Genomic DNA, 19113 nt, shown 5'->3' with positions numbered 1-19113 from the left:
ACTTGTAGGATTCCTCACAAAAACAGCTTTGGAAAGTTTATGAGATCAAGGGTTTCTCTTAGATCACAGAGGTTTAAGCAAACAACTGTTGTTTAGGACAGAAAGGTATGTTACAAACATGGATGAAGGCTGAGTTCCTGCTAACACTGGGCTGCAAATCAAGATCCAGCTTTACAAACATATTCCTTCTCTTCCTGTCCGGAGTGATTACCCTTCTGTCTTGATGACTGGACATTAACCACAATTTCATGTTACTCTACTGTGCATCAATGTGAGTCATGGTTAATACAAAACAGGTTCCCTTAAAAACATGAACTTGCAAACCACTTCAAAAGACAGTTACACGATATACTGATTTACAAGGGAACTATGACCAGTGTCACTGCACATGCAACACACATTTATTTAACCAAAAATAAACACAGTCCTTGAGATAAATCCAAGGGATAAAGCAGAAAGGGAAATTAAGCTAACAGTGTCATCCTAAGCAGAGTTACACTGAATATTTGAACTTGGCTCTTGATATCAGCCTAGTGCAGTGGCTAGTAATAGACACATTTAAGGATACAATCCACTGTTTAAGCCAAGGGACACAGACGAGCGTAATTATATTTAGGATTGTACTCCAAGCATCTATTACCTAACTCTGCATCTAACAACAACCAATTTCAAATCTGAATTTACTGTAGGAAACGGAGTTGTATCCTACCACCACACAAAGGATGGTACATCCATCAGTGCACAGTAACTTGCTCTGACAGAACGTGCTTTGTATCAACGTAAAATGTTGTCATATGCAGTAGTAGGATTCAACCATTTGATGTTTGATGTTCTCCTATTGATCAGTCATGCATGTCAAAATACAACTGGTTCAAACAACAGAATCCTACACAGAATCCTCCCCTCTCTTCACTGTTTCAGCTCATACCTCAGTTCCTCCCGCAACTGCATAAACAATAGGAGAAAAGGCATAGGGATGCAGTGGCAGGGAGGCAGAGGAGTTTGGGATTCTCCACATGTGTGGGGGGACCAGTGTTGGAGGTGTATTTATATGTACATGTCTATGTGTGTGTGTTGTCCCCTCCATGCCCCTTTTCTTATACATGTATACAAAGGGGAAGGCAGCATATAAATATAATAAAATAAATAAATAATGTGTTCTCTATACTGCAATAGCCAGGGCAGTCTCCATTTGATACTTGACCAGGTTAACTACCTCAGCTTCACTATAACCAATTAAAAGAGAATAGCCATAAAAGTGCAGAAACTACAACAAGGTAATAAACTAGACCTTATCATTGACAGCAGTGTACATTACTAACTTCAAACTCATTCCTTGCCCTAATCCATCAGAAACTTCCTGGCTTTAATAGGCTATAAATGGCAAAAGCTTTGAAGTCCAAGGATTAGGAGCCATAATAGACAGACTGAATGAAAGACTCAGAGAAGCCAAGTTCTGCTGTCCCACCAAAAGAGCTAGGTGGAACAAACTGCATGCACTTGAATTAAAACAAATTAAATTAAAACCCTCAACAGCAAATCAAGAGATTCCATAGGCTATCCAAGTGTTAAAAATATACAGACGAAGGGGGTAGCTGGAGGTCACATAAGAAAGTTATTAAATTACATAGCTATTAGAAAGTAAAGCTAGGTAACTAAGAAAACAAACCTATGACTTTCAGGACCAATTATTTTTCACATCAGTGACTTAAGACAATTTCAACAGCATATAAACAAAGGAAAAATGAAATCATGAACTATTACAATGAACACAATTTAACAGTTAAAACTGTTAATAACACTTAACAATTTTGCTATAAATGAATGTGGCTTCATTTAAACCTCATGGAGAAAGGGAAAGGAAAGAAAACATATTAATGGGTTAGAGTCAGCAGGAGTCAAAGCAGCCCAATGAAGTGTTATGCACAGTTGATATTCTCAAACACACAGCTACAATTTTTTAAATCCAAAAACACCTGGAATGTACCACTTTATTTTGCTTGCAGTTATAGCAGGGTATGCATTGTCATCCTTCCAGCCTCAAACCAGTTCTTCACACATAAAAGGGTATAAACATGTCAGCTCAAAGTATTCCCCATCCAAAAATAGTTTATGAAACCTGCTTATATAGAGATATGGGAAAAGGGAGCTTAGAAAAACTTCCTGGACTTTATTTTATTATATTTATATGCTACCCTTCCCCTCTGTATACTTGTATAAGAAAAGGGGCTCTGAGGAGGGAACACACACACAAAGACATGTGTATATAAACACACCTCCAACACTGATCCCCCCACAACACATGCAGAGAATCCCAACCTCCTCTGCTTCCCTGCCACTGCATCCCCTCTCGTCACTCTTTCAGCTCATACTTCAGTTTCTCCAGCAACTGCAAAAACAATAGGAGGAAAGGCATAGGGATGCAATGGCAGGGAGGCAGAGAAGTTTGGGATTCTCCATATGTGTGTGTGTGGGGGGGGGGTGGAATCAGTGTCAGAGAGAGAGAGAGAGAGAGAGAGAGGGAGGGAGAGGGAGAGAGGGAGGGAGGGAGGGAGAGAGAGAGGGAGGGAGGGAGAGGGGGAGAGGGAGAGAGAGAGGGAGGGAGGGAGGGAGAGGGGGGAGAGGGGGAGAGGGGGAGGGAGGGAGGGAGAGAGAGGGAGGGAGGGAGGGAGAGAGGGGAGAGAGGGAGGGAGAGAGGGAGAGGGAGAGAGAGAGAGAGAGAGAGAGAGAGAGAGAGAGAGGAAGAGAGGGAGATAAAGTCAGTAAATCCAGGAAAGTTGTTTAAGCTCCCCTTTTCCAGGTAAGGATCAATTCAAAGAATGCTCAGGCAGCCCAAGCAATAGTGGAGCTTGACTTGATCCAAAGGGAAAAGGAGGGTGCAACAGATCATGATGTTCTACTCATCTGATGTGCAGTAAAGGTGCACAATGTATCTGCTCCTAGCTGGTCAGCAGAACATACCTACAGACACTCTCAATGCTGCCTACTCTTAGAAACTTGGGAGCACAACATTCTCACAGAAGTTATAGTACTTGGTGGCTTCAGATCCCTGCACTCTATATAAAAGAGTTTAATGACAAAGAAAGTAGTTCAAGATGAGGGAGAAGTGGGCAGCGGTTCCCCTATTCTGCCCCCCCCACACACACACACACATATGGGATTTCCTGCCTCTTTAGGGAGTAAGGGTTCCTGCATGAACAGTAGCTTTGGCCATCTGTCCTTTCTGTAGATCTGAGGATAGAACAAACAATCTGTGGAGCTTTTGGAGGTTTTGGGGAGGATTTGAAGTGACTGGCTGATCTGACCTCCTCACTGCAATTGGTCAGTGTTTCTGGCAGGGAAGAAAAACTGCTGGCAAACATGTCTGTGGCTACCTTGGAGTTAATGGCTCAAAAGAAACAGCATCCAATATTTTATTTTTTGCATAGTTTTATTTTGCAGAACGTATTCATAGTTTGCCAAATAAGTCATTTTTAGAATCTGATCATGAAAGCTACATAAAGTGTTAAAGAAAAAAGAAGAAATCTTTTTCATGAAGCATAGAATCAACAAATGTGTCATGAGATAAGCCTATCCTATTTGTGTAATTCCCATCTTTTCTCATACCAAGGACAAGACAGTTATACCTATAATTTAGACAGGAATGTAAAATTATTACACATTTATTTTATTTAATTCACCTGTATCCCATCTTTTTCCCAAATGAGGACACAAAGCAGCTTCCTTACATCATTTTCCTCTGTTCCATTTTACCCTCACAACAACCCTGTGAGATAGGCTGTGAGAGTGTGACTGATTCAAGGTCACCCAGCGAGCTTCCACGGCATGAGTAGGGATTTGAACCAGGTCTCCCAGATCCTAGTCCAAAACTTCAACCATTACACCACACTGGCTCTCATCAGGGCAGACCAAGCATGGAAGTCCTAAAGCTTCTGCTGCATCTTAGGAGACCAAAGGTACCGCGGAGCTTGCCTTGCTTTTCAAATTTGGAAAACGAAATTAAAACAAACTCAAAATGGCATTTATATTGATCATTAAGATTGTGAGACCCTGACCTGGACAGTCTAGGCTAGCTTCATTTAATCAGATCTCTGAGTCAAGCAGAGTTGACCCTGGCAAGTATCCTGATGAGACCACCAGGGATGGCCATGGCAAACCACCTCTGAATATTGCGTCTTGAAAATCCCAACAGAGGTCACTAAAGTCAGATGTGACTTTGGCAGCAGAAAAAAAAAAGATTGTGAGACTACAAAGGAGAGAATGTGACATCCAAAGTACATACAGTCCAAGATATCAAGGGCTTCATATGACTTACCTTCTGGGGGAATTTTATTTTGGTTGTTCCAAACTACTAATAGCTTGGAAAGGCTGGGCACCTTTGACACTTCCGTGATTACTCTGAATAGGCTCTCAACCCGATCGTAGGTCAGAACAATTGCAGTGAAGCCTTGTGACTGAGGTGGAATCAGCGGAAGAAACAATGGATTGCTTACACTGCTCCATTTCTATAAAAAAAGAGAAGGAACATTAAACCAAGGTCACATTAAGCTCTAAAACAGGGACAGACAGAAAGCAATACCCTTCCTTAGAACCAGGTCAGAACATTTTATTAAGCATCCAAACCTTGGCGGTGGGAGGGGGAATAGCTTTGAAAAGTGTATTTCCATGACAGCATGCTGATCTGTTGTAAATAAAAGTATGTTATTTTCTATTCTGGTCATGACCAAGCAATGAAGTATATTCAGAAATGTTTGAAATAAAGCAGAAGAAAAGGATTTGTAGATGACAAACTAGAGGGTTTTAAAATTCAGACTCTCTGGTCTGGTTTGGTTCCTTCCCAATGTTTTTCTTTAAAAAATTTAACCTTAATACTGACTCAAGCTAGGCCAACTGAAAACTAGCCTAGTGCCACAATTTGAGTGGCAGTGAATTAAACAGAGGCAAATTTCTAAATCTGACACAAAATGGGCACATAAACAAAAAGTAAAACATTCCTGGTTCAAGACAGAAGGTTAGGATATTAGTCTCAACAAAAATAAGTTTGTTCTATGGTTTTAAACAAACTATTCTATGTATTTTAAAGAAAACAATCCAGAAGATTGATTTCAAAGTTCTACATTCTACGTTTTTTTAAGTAAAACGATTCCATCATGCCAACATAAGGAAGCCAATTTGGCTGGCATTATATAGACCGTGGTGGCGAACCTATGGCACTCCAGATGTTCATGGACTACAATTCCCATCAGCCCCTACCAGCATGGCCAATTGGCCATGTTGGCAGGGGCTGATGGGAATTGTAGTTCATGAACATCTGGAGTGCCATAGGTTCACCACCACTGATGTAGACTAAGGTGGAGTGGAGATCATGAGATGGAAGCACAACCAGAAGGCACTTCTAGGCACACTTTCTCCATTCTCAATTACTGTCAGGCAGAAATAACAGAACAGATAGAGAAAAGCACTAATTGACCAGAAACACTTTCCATTAACTGCAACTTGTGTGGTGAATACATCACATTGGTTGGAACCTAGATAAATCTATACCAGGGGTCTGCAACCTGTGGCTCTCCAGATGTTCATAGACAATTGGCCATGCTGGCAGGGGCTGATGGGATTTGTAGTCCAAGAACATCTGGAGAGCCGCAGGTTGCAGACCCCTAAGCTATACCATTTGGTGCATATTCAGGATTTTCCCGGAACTGGATGCCAATAACTTTGGGGGTGGGGGGGTGGAATAGCTTGGTAAAAAGCAAAGTGCGCATGCAGGCTCGTTGAATAACATTAATTGTTCACACTTTTATGGCAATTTGAATAGAACTGACAAGAAAAGCAGTGCCAAAAAGTGGGCATGTTCACAAGGTGGCAGTAGAGCAATGCCCTTAATGTCTTTGGATTTTCTTTGTATGCTTTGTCTACAAGATTTCTTCTCTTTTAATAAGCTAACTTTTCCAGTGAGTTTTTAAAACTTGTACAATACCAAGAAGGCTTTGACATGAACTGTTGTCAAATTTGTAGACCAGGAACTGATCAAAACAAAACAAATTCTTCCCAAGGTCCTCAGAATCAAACAAGCGATCTGTAAGTCATCATGGGGTCTTTTGGTGTTCCATCCTCAAAGCTTAGCATCCCTTCACAGTTATTACTTATGCAGCAAACTTACTAGCCCTGGTTAGTGCTCCTAACTAAGTTACTTCTGAAATGAACAATATAAATGAAGGCAATATTTTACTTCAGCTGTATGGTTTAGATATAGACAGCAATAATTGTGACAGAATTTCACGTGTGTGTGTATATGCACACATACACAAACATATTTATATATACATATTTCCTTTCTCAAAGAAGCTGAAGGCAGATTATATATCATTAACCAATGCAACTGAATAGCACGGGGCATCCAATAAGCCATGCAACAGAACTAGGATTACAAACATTAGAAGCCATGCAAACGTGGATCACATGATATATTATAGTAATCTCACACATTGCTACATGTCCTGATTTTCTGGATAATGAGATTTACATCCAAAGCAATTGTGCCATTTCATGGAATAAAGACTATTTACACAGCTGAGATGTCCTCCTTTCTCACAAAAGCTAAGTAGCCTCTTTATATCAAGTAGATATGCTATTTGTTAGGTTAGTGGTAAAGAATAGCTGAGTTATGAAAAAATATATGCTCTGCTGCCTTAGTATCCTACAGTGAACTCCACCCCAACCCCCAAAATTAAGTTTCCTCACATAGGAGTAACATTTCAAAAGGGCATTTACGCACTGCAGAAGCACCATTAAGAGCCAACCCCCTGCTGCCTCCCTGAAAAGTGTGTCTACAGTCTGGGACCTCCTGACCTCCCTTTTGACAGGAAATTGGGCAAATTCAGACCCCTATGATTTACTTAAGTCTTTCAGAGTTTTGTTGAAGAAAGGCAAAGAATACAGGTAATTAACACAACAGCAGTCTAATTAAATTCCTATTATGGAAACTGGGCACAAAATTGATCATGACATAAGAAAGGTTCCTTCGACAATTGAGAAACTGGTAGAGCCAGAAAATATTCATTTCAAGCCCATCCATCTAAATGTCTGCCCTTAAAAACAGATGAGGAGGAGGAGGAGGAGAAAGAGCAACTGCCACTTGCACTATAATTATTCATCGCTTCCTTTGACAAAGTGCTGACACTCTGCTAACGCAATTATACCCTCCCCCACCCAGCCAGCCTCATCCTCAACCAGCTAACATTCATTGCAGGAGCAACAGTAATTAAACCAAGATTGATAGGCTGTTTATTGTGAATCAGTTTTATATGTAACCATATCAAGTTGCAAGTGCCAACTTTGCAACAGTGACCTCACAAAGCATTCCTGGCAGTCTGACAGCAGTTTCTTTTCCACAGACAGCAAAAGAAGCCATCCAGAGTGGGCGGTTTGGAAAGTCAGCTAAATTTGGTGAGATGTTCCCTCTAAAAAAGTCCCCAAAAGAAGCAACTCATTTGTTTTACAGACTTCCCTCTGTGATACACCTCTGAAGATGCCAGCCACAGATGCAGGCGAAACGTTAGGAACAAGATCCACCAAACCACGGCCACACAGCCCGGAAAACCCACCAGAACCAGTTGAATCCGGCCATGAAAGCTTTTGACAATACAACTCATTTGTGTCAGACTGCCATTAGAAATAACTAAAAAAGGTTTCCATTTGCTACTGAAGAATCTATTTTCTTTGCTTTGGACTAACTGAAAAACTACTTTGTTCCTTTACTACTTTCAGCATAACAACATTTAACGGTATAATAAATTACTGAGCATGTGGGTGAGTTTCTCATTAATTCAATACAGAAGACAGTAGATGTTTACTTTTGGATATGAACATATCCAAGTGAATCAGGTAGAAACCACGTGCCAGTAGTATAAACATAATATTAAGAACACCTTCAGAAAAGTTGGCAAACTTCAGGTGGTGGCTGGAGATTTCCCAGAATTGTAAGTGATCTCCAGGTGGAGGAAATGGCTGCTCTGGAAGATGGACTCTATGGAATTATACCCACTGAGGTCCTGCTGAAAATATATTTACTTCCCTCCCCAGTCTCCATCCCCAAAATTTCCAAAAATTTCTCAACCTGGAACTGTCAACCCTACGTATGTTGCGTGGAATAAACCCTCAACAGACAGCAAATGAGAAAGGTCTATGATGACAGCGGACCGATCTTTTCCACAGACTACAGTTGTGTGCATGCAATTACAATTACATCACAATGAACAGTATAGAAATGGAGGTGGAGATGGGGGTCTCAGGTAATGGAAATGGGTCAGACAAATGGAAGCTGAAGACAGGACCAGCTTGGGAGAATGACAGGAAAGAAAAAGGGAATGTAAGCAGCAGTGGATTGAAAGAAAGGTGGAATGGAGAAAATATTAACACTATCTGACAGATGCCTCACTAAAAGTCTAAATCATTCCAAAACTTATTTCAGTAAGTTCTTTCCATGCACTAGGAAAAAAGTCATCATGTCAGTCTGAGATTTTTAGTATCAAGACAACTTAAAGACAGTGAAGATTTAACCAGGCAGCAAGCCATCAAAAGAGAGCTGCATGGAGGGAGGGGGTCGGGGAGGGGGATGAGAATCCACACTGAAATACATTTAGTTTCCAGTTATCACTTGGGCTCTTTCCGCCCAGGCACTGAGTGGGGGTGCATCATGCCCCAACTGGTATACAGTTCCCCTTCTCTGCAAGTGTTCAATGGGAAACCTTAATTAGCAATATTATATGTTTTATCCAATCCTATATATGACCTTTGGAATTCAGATACCCAGGCAGATGATCAAAGTTCAAATTCGTGGTTCAAATAGCAATATGCACTTTGCAAGGAGCAAGGATTTTTTCAAGTGACTCTGCTGGTGGACAGGGCATATATATGTGCTCAGCCCCCCAAAATGTCATATTTTAGCTGAATCAAAGAAGTTGATCCTCTACAAGATGCCATAGTAACCAAGCCAAAACACATGTTTAAAAAAAGAAAACGGCTTTCTCTTCAAAAACTGAAGATAACTGAAAAATGGACAACTTTGCTTAAATACCTACAACCTGGGTTCAAGCACAACAAAGAAATGAAATTGAACTCATACCATTTTATAACTTGAGATTTCTGGATTCTAAAAAAGTTAAATACTAGAAAGTGGAAGGAGAGTCATTTTCACTCAAATGTACATTTTTGTCATCTTGCTTTCAATCGATAAATACATGACATACAAACAAAATGTTTATAGTCACTTAAAATGGCCTGATCAACCAAGCAAACAACCTGTTTAATTAACCTATAGGTTTACATTTTAACTCTTCGATTTAAAAATATAAATATATAAATATAAATATCCCTATCTTAACCATGAATTGAGTCAAACAATTAAAAGTAATTCCAGGTACAAACTTAGAATGGGCAGATCACAATTTCTGCCTCAGTGGTCTTATAGTCATTCTGATATAAGCCCTCAGAGGGTTGAATAACTACTGAAGGATCACAAACATTCAGCATAGCTGGCTAATGCATTTATTAAGCTCTGAGAATACTTTTTTAAAAATCTTCACTGCCAGCAAGGAGTATATTTATACATGTATTTCAGAAACTTATTTCAGAATACCTTCTGTTATTTCAGCTGAGATGACAAACCAGCAAGAAATGGATTATTGTCAGAGGATTATTTTTGGCAAAAAAGAATCAGCATAAATGATGCTTTAAACAAATTCCAATTTGGATAATTAGAATCTGCCCCCTCGTGTTTCTTTGCAGTGGCAAATGTGTATGTGAGCCACTATAATTCCAAGAACTATGCTGCATGGGTTCAGTGCACCTACTACTCATGACAGCCAGATGCAAACCCAGCAATTTCCTACAAATAGATTTGGTGGGATGAAAGTTCTTCATGAACCCAAATACACAAACAAAAAAAACACACAGTTCATGGAATGTATTATTTGCCTTCTTCTGACTGCAGACCTCCAAGTTCCTGGAAAGGGGGAGGGGCCCTCTCTGGAACCTACAGAAGGACCATAGTAGAAGAGAGAAGTTGGCAGAAATTGCCCACTAATCTTTTACAATCTCTTACTTTATTGGCACAAAAGGGGGGATTTTTACCAGTTCTCTCTTGACACTTCAGACACCCTCAGCCATAGCCCATGTTACGGCTTTAAAACTTTTATATGAATTATATTTATTGTATTTTACATTATGGAAGCTGCCCTAAGCCCATAAGGGAAAGGACAGAATATAAATATAATAAATCAAATTTTAAAAATTAAAATGAGGAAAGTTTCACCATTCAGATAACTTTAAAAATTATCTTGAAAAGAAAAAGACAAGACTGAAGTTAGGAAAGGAACAATGGCCTTAGCTGCTATTAGTAGGTGTTACAAGAGAACAAAGAAGAAATTTTGTGCACGTGCTTAGAACTTCTGCAAGCGGAGGATGATGTGTAACCAGCTCCTTGGCTAAAGTGCTAGAACATTCTGGAGATGACTCTGTGCAGAACCCACAAAGTAAAGCAAGCAGTTGGGTTTTTAGATGGTTAGGATGCTCTGACTTATAAAAAAGAAGAAAAGGCTTTGATATACTAGTCCAAAGCATGGATATCTGGTAGCTTAGATTTCGTTGAAACGAACTGGGGGCAGCCAAGATCCCTGCAGGTGCCCTCAGAAGTCTAACTAAACAAACAGAACCATTTGCTGATAAAATGGCAAATAGTTCATTTTATCATGAGCTTGATACCAAGTGCGCAAAGAGCTTGCAGCACTATGGGAGCAAATGGAATTCTATCGTCCCATTGTTTTTATTTTCACAGGGATCAACAAAATTAAACTCCATGAAGCACTATAATTACTTATTTGTCACTCCAAGTTCATCTAAAGCTTCTTGAACTCCATGCCTGAAAGTTCTTTTGCTCAGTTTTTTCAGAGATGTAGTTGCAGTTCAGTCCACTTCATAAGTACATGTACTACATCAGGGGTCAGCAACCTTTAACACCCAAAGAGCCATTTGGACCCGTTTTCCACTGGGAGCTGAAAACGTCACTTTTGCCCGCCCAAACCCTCTCTGTGCAAAGAGATCGAATAACAAGAGTTCCTCGCAAGTGCGCACTTTGGGTTCCCATTACACAGCGTTATGCGGGGCCAAAGGAAAGAGGGAAAGCATCGCGTATAAAGTGGAAATAAAATGGGATTAGGCTTGGAGGCTCTTTGTCTCCAATGCCTTTTATTCCCTCCTCCCATTTTATTTTGCTTTGACCTTTCATGGGCTATTCAGGTCCCAAGCCAAGTGGAGCCACAGTACAAGAACGAAAGAGCCGCATGCGGCTCCGGAGCCACAGGTTGCTGACCCCTGCACTACATAAAAACCTATTCCACAATTACTCGGGATATCCATGCATCTCTAGACTTGTCTAAAAGTGTCCAGTCCAATCAACTCAATTATATTCCCTCTTGGAAAACCTCACTCAATCAAGATCACTCAATAAAACAAATTTGTTCAATCAAGTAACCAACTAATGTATAAACACATCATTCAACAAGTGTTTTAAAAAGATGGTCAGTATATTAAACTAATGTAACACAAATTTAGCTCCACTTACAATTGCTGGGGGATCATTCCATTCCTCATACGATGTAGCAGCATATGGGTAGATTCGGTCATTGATAATCTTAAGGGTTGCCAGAGCAATTACTTTCATTGATTGAAAATAAGCTTCCCAAAACCATCTTGCCTGCAAAGAATAACAAATATCATCACACTACATTTATGTCAAGCAGCAACTACTAAAATCTGTATACGGTTTTTGACATATTTTATACACTCACAATTTCCAGGATTTAGCCATTCACTATTGTCATCAAGAAATGGTAAAAATGCTAGAATTTTTAAGACAGAAGCAGGCTTGGTTCTACTGGTTACACTCAGTTATAAAGGTATAAAATAATCATCCTCTAATATGGGATGCACTTGAAACAAGTCTGCAGTTTTTGCCCCAGACACTGGAGGTCATCAAGGACATAGCACATAGAGATCCTACCGAAACCAATATTGCCAAATGCAACTGCATTTTCCAGCCAATTATACCCTGTTACTATCCCAATTAAGATGTTTTAGTTGTTGTGGGTTTTCAGGCTGTGTGACTGCGAGCTGGTAGTTTTTGCTCCAAATGTTTCATTTGCATCTATGGCTGACAGAGGTATGTTACAGTGATATGCGTTTCCCTCCAAAGCACATCTCACCATGACATGCCTTTAAAGATGGCAGTCACAGATGCAGTTGAAACACTAGGAGCAAAAACTACTAGGCCATGGCCACACAGTCTGGAAAACCCACAACAGTCAATTGATTTCAGCCGTGAAAGCCTTTAACAATACAAAGTTGTTGTTGTCACATAGGCAATGCATGCCTATGTAAGAACATAAGAACATAAGAACTAGCCTGCTGGATCAGACCAGAGTCCATCTAGTCCAGCATTCTGCTACTCGCAGTGGCCCACCAGGTGCCTTTGAGAGCTCACATGCAGGAGGTGAAAGCAATGGCCTGCTGCTCCTGAGCACCTGGTCTGCTAAGGCATTTGCAATCTGAAATCAAGGAGGATCAAGATTGGTAGCCATAGATTGACTTCTCCTCCATAAATCTGTCCAAGCCCCTTTTAAAGCTATCCAGGTTAGTGGCCATCACCACCTCCTGTGGCAGCATATTCCAAACCCCAATCACACGTTGCGTGAAGAAGTGTTTCCTTTTATTAGTCCTAATTCTTCCCCCCAGCATTTTCAATGAATGCCCCCTGGTTCTAGTATTGTGAGAAAGAGAGAAAAATTTCTCTCTGTCAACATTCTCTACCCCATGCATAATTTTATAGACTTCAATCATATCCCCCCTCAGACGTCTCCTCTCCAAACTAAAGAGTCACAAACGCTGCAGCCTCTCCTCATAAGGAAGGTGCTCCAATCCTTCAATCATCCTCGTTGCCCTTCTCTGCATATTTATTTATTTATTTATTTATTTATTTATTTATTTATTATGAGATTTATAAGCCGCCTCACCCCCGAAGGGCTCGAGGCGGCTCACAGAATGGCTGCACATTCAATAACAATCAATAAAACATATCAGATACAAGAGTGCAGTTTAATTCATTAAAACTTAAAACTTTAAAACTTAATAGCGATTTCAATTACATACTGGTTAAAATATCAGAGCTCCCGGACTAGAGGCCAATGGAGGGAGGGGATAGGTCGGCCCAAGATGGAAACCAGGGCCCGGCCAGATGGAAACGGCAGCTTCAGTGGGGGGTGATAGAACCGCGGCCAGCCCCCCCAAAGGCCCGGTGGAATAGCTCGGTCTTGCAGGCCCTGCGGAACTCACCAAGGTCCCGCAGGGTTCAGACAGCTGGAGGTAGAGCATTCCATCAGGCAGGGGCCAGAGCTGTAAAGGCCCTGGCCCAGGTCGAGGCCAGCCGCACCATCGCAGGGCCAGGGATCTCCAGCAGCTCTGCCGCCGCCGAACGCAGCGGCCTGTTTGGGACATAAGGGGTGATGCGGTCCCGTAGGTATGAGGGCCCCATGCCGCGTAAGGCCTTAAAGGTCATTACCAACACCTTGAAAACGATCCGGAACTCCACTGGGAGCCAGTGTAGACAGCGCAGCACAGGGGTGATGTGATCTGAATAACCACCACCTGTCAAGAGCCGGGCTGCCGCATTCTGGACCAGCTTCAACTTCCGGATCAGTCGCAAGGGAAGGCCCGCGTAGAGCGAGTTACAGTAATCCAACCTCGAGGTGACCGTCGCATGGATCACAGTGGCCAGGTCGGACTGGGAGAGATAGGGAGCCAGCCGCCGAGCCTGGCGGAGGTGAAAAAACGCAACCCGGGTAACATGGGCCACCTGGCCCTCCATCGATAGTGAAGAGTCCAGGCGGACCCCCAGGCTGCAGGCCAAAGATACTGGGGCCAACTCAACCCCTCCAAGACCGGTGCCGAGAAATTCCCTTGGTCTCTCCCCCCGGCCCAGCCAAAGGACCTCCGTCTTCGTTGGATTAAGTTTTAACCTGCTCTGCCTCAACCAACCAGCAACCGACTCCAAACAGTGCTGTAGAGCTACAGGGGCAGAGGCCGCCCCCCCCTCCATCAACAGAATGAGCTGGGTGTCATCCGCATATTGGTGACAAACCAGCCCAAAACTCCGCACCAGCTGAGCGAGGGGTCGCATGTAGATGTTAAATAAGAGCGGGGAAAGCAAGGCCCCGGCCTCATCCCCGCACCATACCTGCTGACCCCGACCCTGGAGAAACGAGGCAATCCACTGAAGGACAGTGCCCCGCACTCCAGAGGTGGCCAGGCGGTGGATCAAAAGGTCGTGATCGACCATATCAAACGCTGCTGTAAGATCTAATAGAATCAGCAGCGCCGATCCGCCTCGGTCTAGCTGCATGCGGAGTATATCTGTGATAGCGACGAGGACGGTCTCCGTCCCATGTCCAGCACGGAAGCTGGACTGGAAGGGATCGAGCGCCGATGTGTCCTCCAGGAAACCCTGAAGCTGCTCCAACACCACTCTCTCAATTACCTTCCCCAGAAACGAAAGATTCGAAACGGGGCGGTAATTGGCCAGATCGCCAGGATCTAAGGATGGTCTTTTCAAGAGTGGGCGGACCACTGCCTCCTTCAACCCACCCGGAAACACTCCTTGCTCAAGGGAGCAGTTGACTATATTCAACAGGTGGGGTCGTAACTCCTCCCGGCAGGCTTTTATTAGCCAGGAGGGGCACGGATCCAGAGGACAAGTAGTAGGTCTAACAGCAGCCAGGACCCTGTCAACATCGGACTCGGGGAGCAGGGAAAACCGGTCCAAGCTTGGACCTGAAGATGGCGAAGGAGCCTCGAGTTCCCTTACTGTATCAAATGTGGCTGGAAGGTCCCGGCGGAGTGACATGACTTTGTCTACAAAAAAGCTCTGAAATGCCTCACAGCCAATAGCCAATTGAGAATTTGTGGATCCCTCCACCAAAGAGGTGAGGGACCGAACAGTCCGAAATAATTGTGCCGGGCGAGAGCTAGCAGACGCGAGGGAGGATGAAAAATAAGCCCTCTTCACCCTCCTTATCGCCAACTCATAGGCCTTCATAAACGTCCCACTATAAGTTGTTCGTGCCACTTCGTCGCGGGACTTCCTCCACGCTCGCTCTAGCCGTGTGAGTTCCCGCTTCATCTGGCGCAGGTCCCCAGTATACCAAGGAGCCTGCCGTGGCCGGGCGCTTAGAGGAGCACTTGGGAACAATTTCCTCGATGGCATCAGAAAGTCTGGAATTCCAGGCCGCCACCTGCTCATCGAGGGTACCAGAGGGAGCTCCAGGGTCCCGCAGGGTGTTCCAGGAACCCGATCGTGGGTTCCATTAAGTCTCCGCTGGCGGACATAAAATAAGTCCGGTCGCCTAGGCCGAAGGTTAGGCGCGGCTTTCGATCCATCCCCGGACCTTCAGGAGGGCAAAATGGTCGGACCATGGCACTCTGCTAACAGAGGATACCGCCATATCCACTCCAGCCCCAAAGACCAGGGTCCAAAGTGTGACCCGGGCTTCATGCTGGTGGCGCCGGTGTTTCAATAGAGGAGAGTCCCAAGCGTGCGCCATGGATGACACACCAGGTCCACTGCACGTTGAACATGAGTGGCGGCGTCCACATCGGGCGTTGAAGTCCCCCCCAAGACAATAAGTCGAGGGAAATGCGGTAGCGCCCACTCAGCCACCGGGCTCCAGCAGCCGTGGCAGGCCGTCGCCGGGTGCGCTAAGCGACCGGTACACCAGGAAGACGGCCAACCTCTCCCCCGACAACCACTCCAAGAGCCAGAACATTCGAACTCCGGGGGGAATTTGAGGGGCAGGAGCTGCCCTGAAAGCGATGGCATCCCGGATGAACATTGCCACACCTCCCCCCCGGCCCTGTGTTCCGAGAGGCTGGTGGACTACCACGCTTGAAAACCAGGGGTGAGACTTTCGTTTAAGGCTTAACCCGTCTCACCTTCGCACTCCAGGTCTCGGTGATGCAGGCCAGGTCCATCTGTTGCGCCCCGAGAAAATCTCCCGGAGCGTCAGCGGTTCTTATTATTGATGGACCTGGCATTAATCAACACCAGGCTCGAAGCAGAGTGTACCTGAGCCCTTCTGCCCGCATCCCTCGGGATAGGCCGGAGGCCAGAAGGGGGCCGAGCATAAATGCATCTCCTCCCCCTTCTCTCATATGGCCCCCTCCTACCGCCATATCTACCCCGTCCCCATACTACTGGGATCTCCTGGCTCCCGCATACTGCCCCCCCGCTGCCATCCCCTCCCATGGTAGAGACAGAATACAACTTACAGCAGCCTCACAACAACTATCTACTCTATGTATAAAGCACTGCAGATGAGAAGATTCAGATGGAAAAGCAATCAATAAATAGTCAACATAAATAAATGAACTGCCTATACCACTAACATGCCAAGGTGTGGCCCCATCAATTCCGCAAACAGATGCACAATATTTTGTAAAATCCCCCCTCTACACAGCAACTACTTGCAATGATTATTGTTGTTCTGGTGCATATATAAACCAGTCTGAGATTTTAGCCATGCTTACTGTCCAGTCATTCAAGTTCTGGTGCTTTAGAGTGTACTCACACTGTGGAAGGTGCAACATACCCTCTGCAACATACCCTCTCCTGATGCCCTCGGGAGATTTTCTTTCTAAAATTACAACTGCTGTTCTCTTTAGTCTCTGAACAATTCTGTCAGATTTTAAATTAAAACATAGCATGCGAGAATTGACTTTTCTTAATATTTCTCTATTTTTCCCAACAGTAAAAATAAATAAATTCAATGGGCTTCTTACGTTCAGATTTTAGGCAGCGAGCCACACTGCTTGAACGAATAAAAACAAAACACTTTTTCTCCGTCATAAATCAAAAAGAAGGCACCAGAGGCTTTTGTAACATTAAAAAGGTGAACTGGCTTTTATTTATTACAACATATCTATATATATATTGGTGAAGTAAACATATCTTGAAAAGCAAAGGTTTGTTTAGATATTATACACACAAGTAACTGATGTTGCTAGCTTCTTATTTTGTTACAGGTTATTTCAGTTCTTCAGATGAAGGTGTTTACTTAGGTTCTTCCGTACTTTGCTATGCTCAGTATTCACATTACATAGATGATATTCTGTACCTTGTTCTCCTTAATTTCCTTAAGAGAGAACTACAGTTTACCCTACAGGTAAAGATGTTTAAACAGTATGTCTCCATGTTATTCAAGTCAACCTCTTCCTAGATGTCTTGTTCCATCCTTTGCTTTACTGAGCAAGATTTCCTTTGTTTCTGTGGTTGGTTTTTCACGGTGAAATTGCTCCTCTATAAGCTCAGGAAATGCCCAGGTGCAATGGAGAGTTCTTCACTGCCCCCGTTGCTGCAGCGAGTCTGCCATGCTGTTGCCCCGGTGCATTGTAGCCCCATCTCTTATTAGCTCCCATTGGAAACAATGGAGGATGGGGTCCCCGTTTGTGGGTCCATATCTTTGGACCCCCTTAACCAAACATCACCAAACCTGGGTGGTATCAGCAGGAGACTCTCCTGATGATACCACCCAGATTTGGTGAAGTTTGATTCAGGGGGTCCAAAGTTATGGAACCTCAAAAGGGTAGACCCCATCTCCTATTAGCTTAGCCAAAGTCATCCATGCAACAGTCACCTCCAGGCTTAACTATTGTAACTTGCTGTACGCTGGCCTGCCTTTGACTGTGATGCAACATGTCGTGCAACATGTGGCAGCCAGACTCCTTATGGGGGCGTCTAGTCGGGACCAGATCATTCCGGTCCTGTACCATCTTCATTGGCTGCCGATCAAGTTCCGGGTCATATTCAAGGCGCTGGTTTTAACCTTTAAGGCTATAAGCAGCCTTGGGCCTACATACTTGAGGGACTGCATCTCCCCATATTGCCCCATTAGGACCCTCTGATCCTTGGAGGAATTCCTATTAGAGGTCCCTGGCCCGGAACATGTCCAGCTGGCCTTTACAGTCCTGGCCCCCCTCTGGTGGTACATGCTCCCTAAAGAGACCAGGGCCCTGTGAGACTTGACAAGCTTTCACGGGATCTGCAAAACGGACCTGTTTTGCCAGGCATTTGGCCAGCCGGGCTGAAGTATGTTCCACTGTCCAAAGCCTCCAGTGGGCTTGGGGGGTGGGGCTGGGGGAGGGTTTTTATCGCCATCTGTGTCTTAGTTTTAATATTGTATAGTAGGTTTTAATTACTGTTATATTTTAAGGTTGTACGTTGCCCTGAGCCTTTCGGGGGAAGGCAACTAATAAGTTGAAAAATAAATAAAAGAAAATAAAGAAAGAAAAACACTCAGCCGTTAATCATAGCTCATGTGTTCTGGCATTGCAGAAGTTCTTTTCCCAGCTTAACTATTCTACAGAGATCTTCAACACATTTAAGAGTCCAGAAGACAGTTCAAGACCTCCCCAAAGCTCAGTATCAGCCAGGAGTATGAGCATGAATCTATGTAGGTTAGCCAGCAAAATATTTTTATTTCTATTGCATTGGCTGCATGCAAAATTTACAAAACCAGAAAACAAGAAGAAAAAACATAACATACATATCTGGCCAAGTGACATCTAGGCCTATCAGGTTGACTTTTCCAACTGAAGAAAGTCTAGCACCAGAAATACAATCATGCTGAAACAACAGAATTACATACAACAGAGGAACACCAGAGGAAACCAGCACCTCTAGGAGATACGACCTTTTGGATGACATAAAATTAAGCAGTTGATGCTGGAGACTGTGTTGCTGCTGCATGCAGGGCAGATTATTGTCTGCAACAGAAATAGTGATACCCATACTAAGAAAATCTCAAAGCTACAAGGAGTTCAAAATGAGGAACTGGACCTGAGAAGATCACAGAAAGTGCCCAACCACTACAAAATACAGTAACATTCTATGCTTGTGAATGGGACAAGCAGTTCTCCTTTGAAACCTGTCCATTGTAAATAGCTACCCCATACAGCTGCAGATAAATCTGAAGATCCCATTTGTGAGCACTGACCAAATCCTCATCGTCA

General features: G+C 43.5%; 1 protein-coding gene across 1 annotated transcript in view; it reads right to left on the bottom strand.

Annotated features, from left to right (window-relative positions):
• Positions 1–19113, bottom strand: part of EXT2 (exostosin glycosyltransferase 2) — a 117383-nt gene that overhangs the window by 36589 nt on the left and 61681 nt on the right. Inside the window, exons 9-10 of the mRNA XM_048484592.1 lie at positions 11621–11752; positions 4316–4505 (exon numbers count right to left, since the gene is read on the bottom strand). Of these exons, the coding sequence (XP_048340549.1) occupies positions 4316–4505; positions 11621–11752 (322 nt within the window). The remainder of the gene's footprint in view (positions 1–4315; positions 4506–11620; positions 11753–19113) is intronic.

This window comes from Sphaerodactylus townsendi, linkage group LG02, assembly GCF_021028975.2.
Source record: "Sphaerodactylus townsendi isolate TG3544 linkage group LG02, MPM_Stown_v2.3, whole genome shotgun sequence".
In the NCBI taxonomy this organism is placed as follows: Eukaryota; Metazoa; Chordata; class Lepidosauria; order Squamata; family Sphaerodactylidae; genus Sphaerodactylus; species Sphaerodactylus townsendi.
Note: the sequence above shows the minus strand (reverse complement) of the source record. Positions and strands in the feature narration are given on the sequence as shown.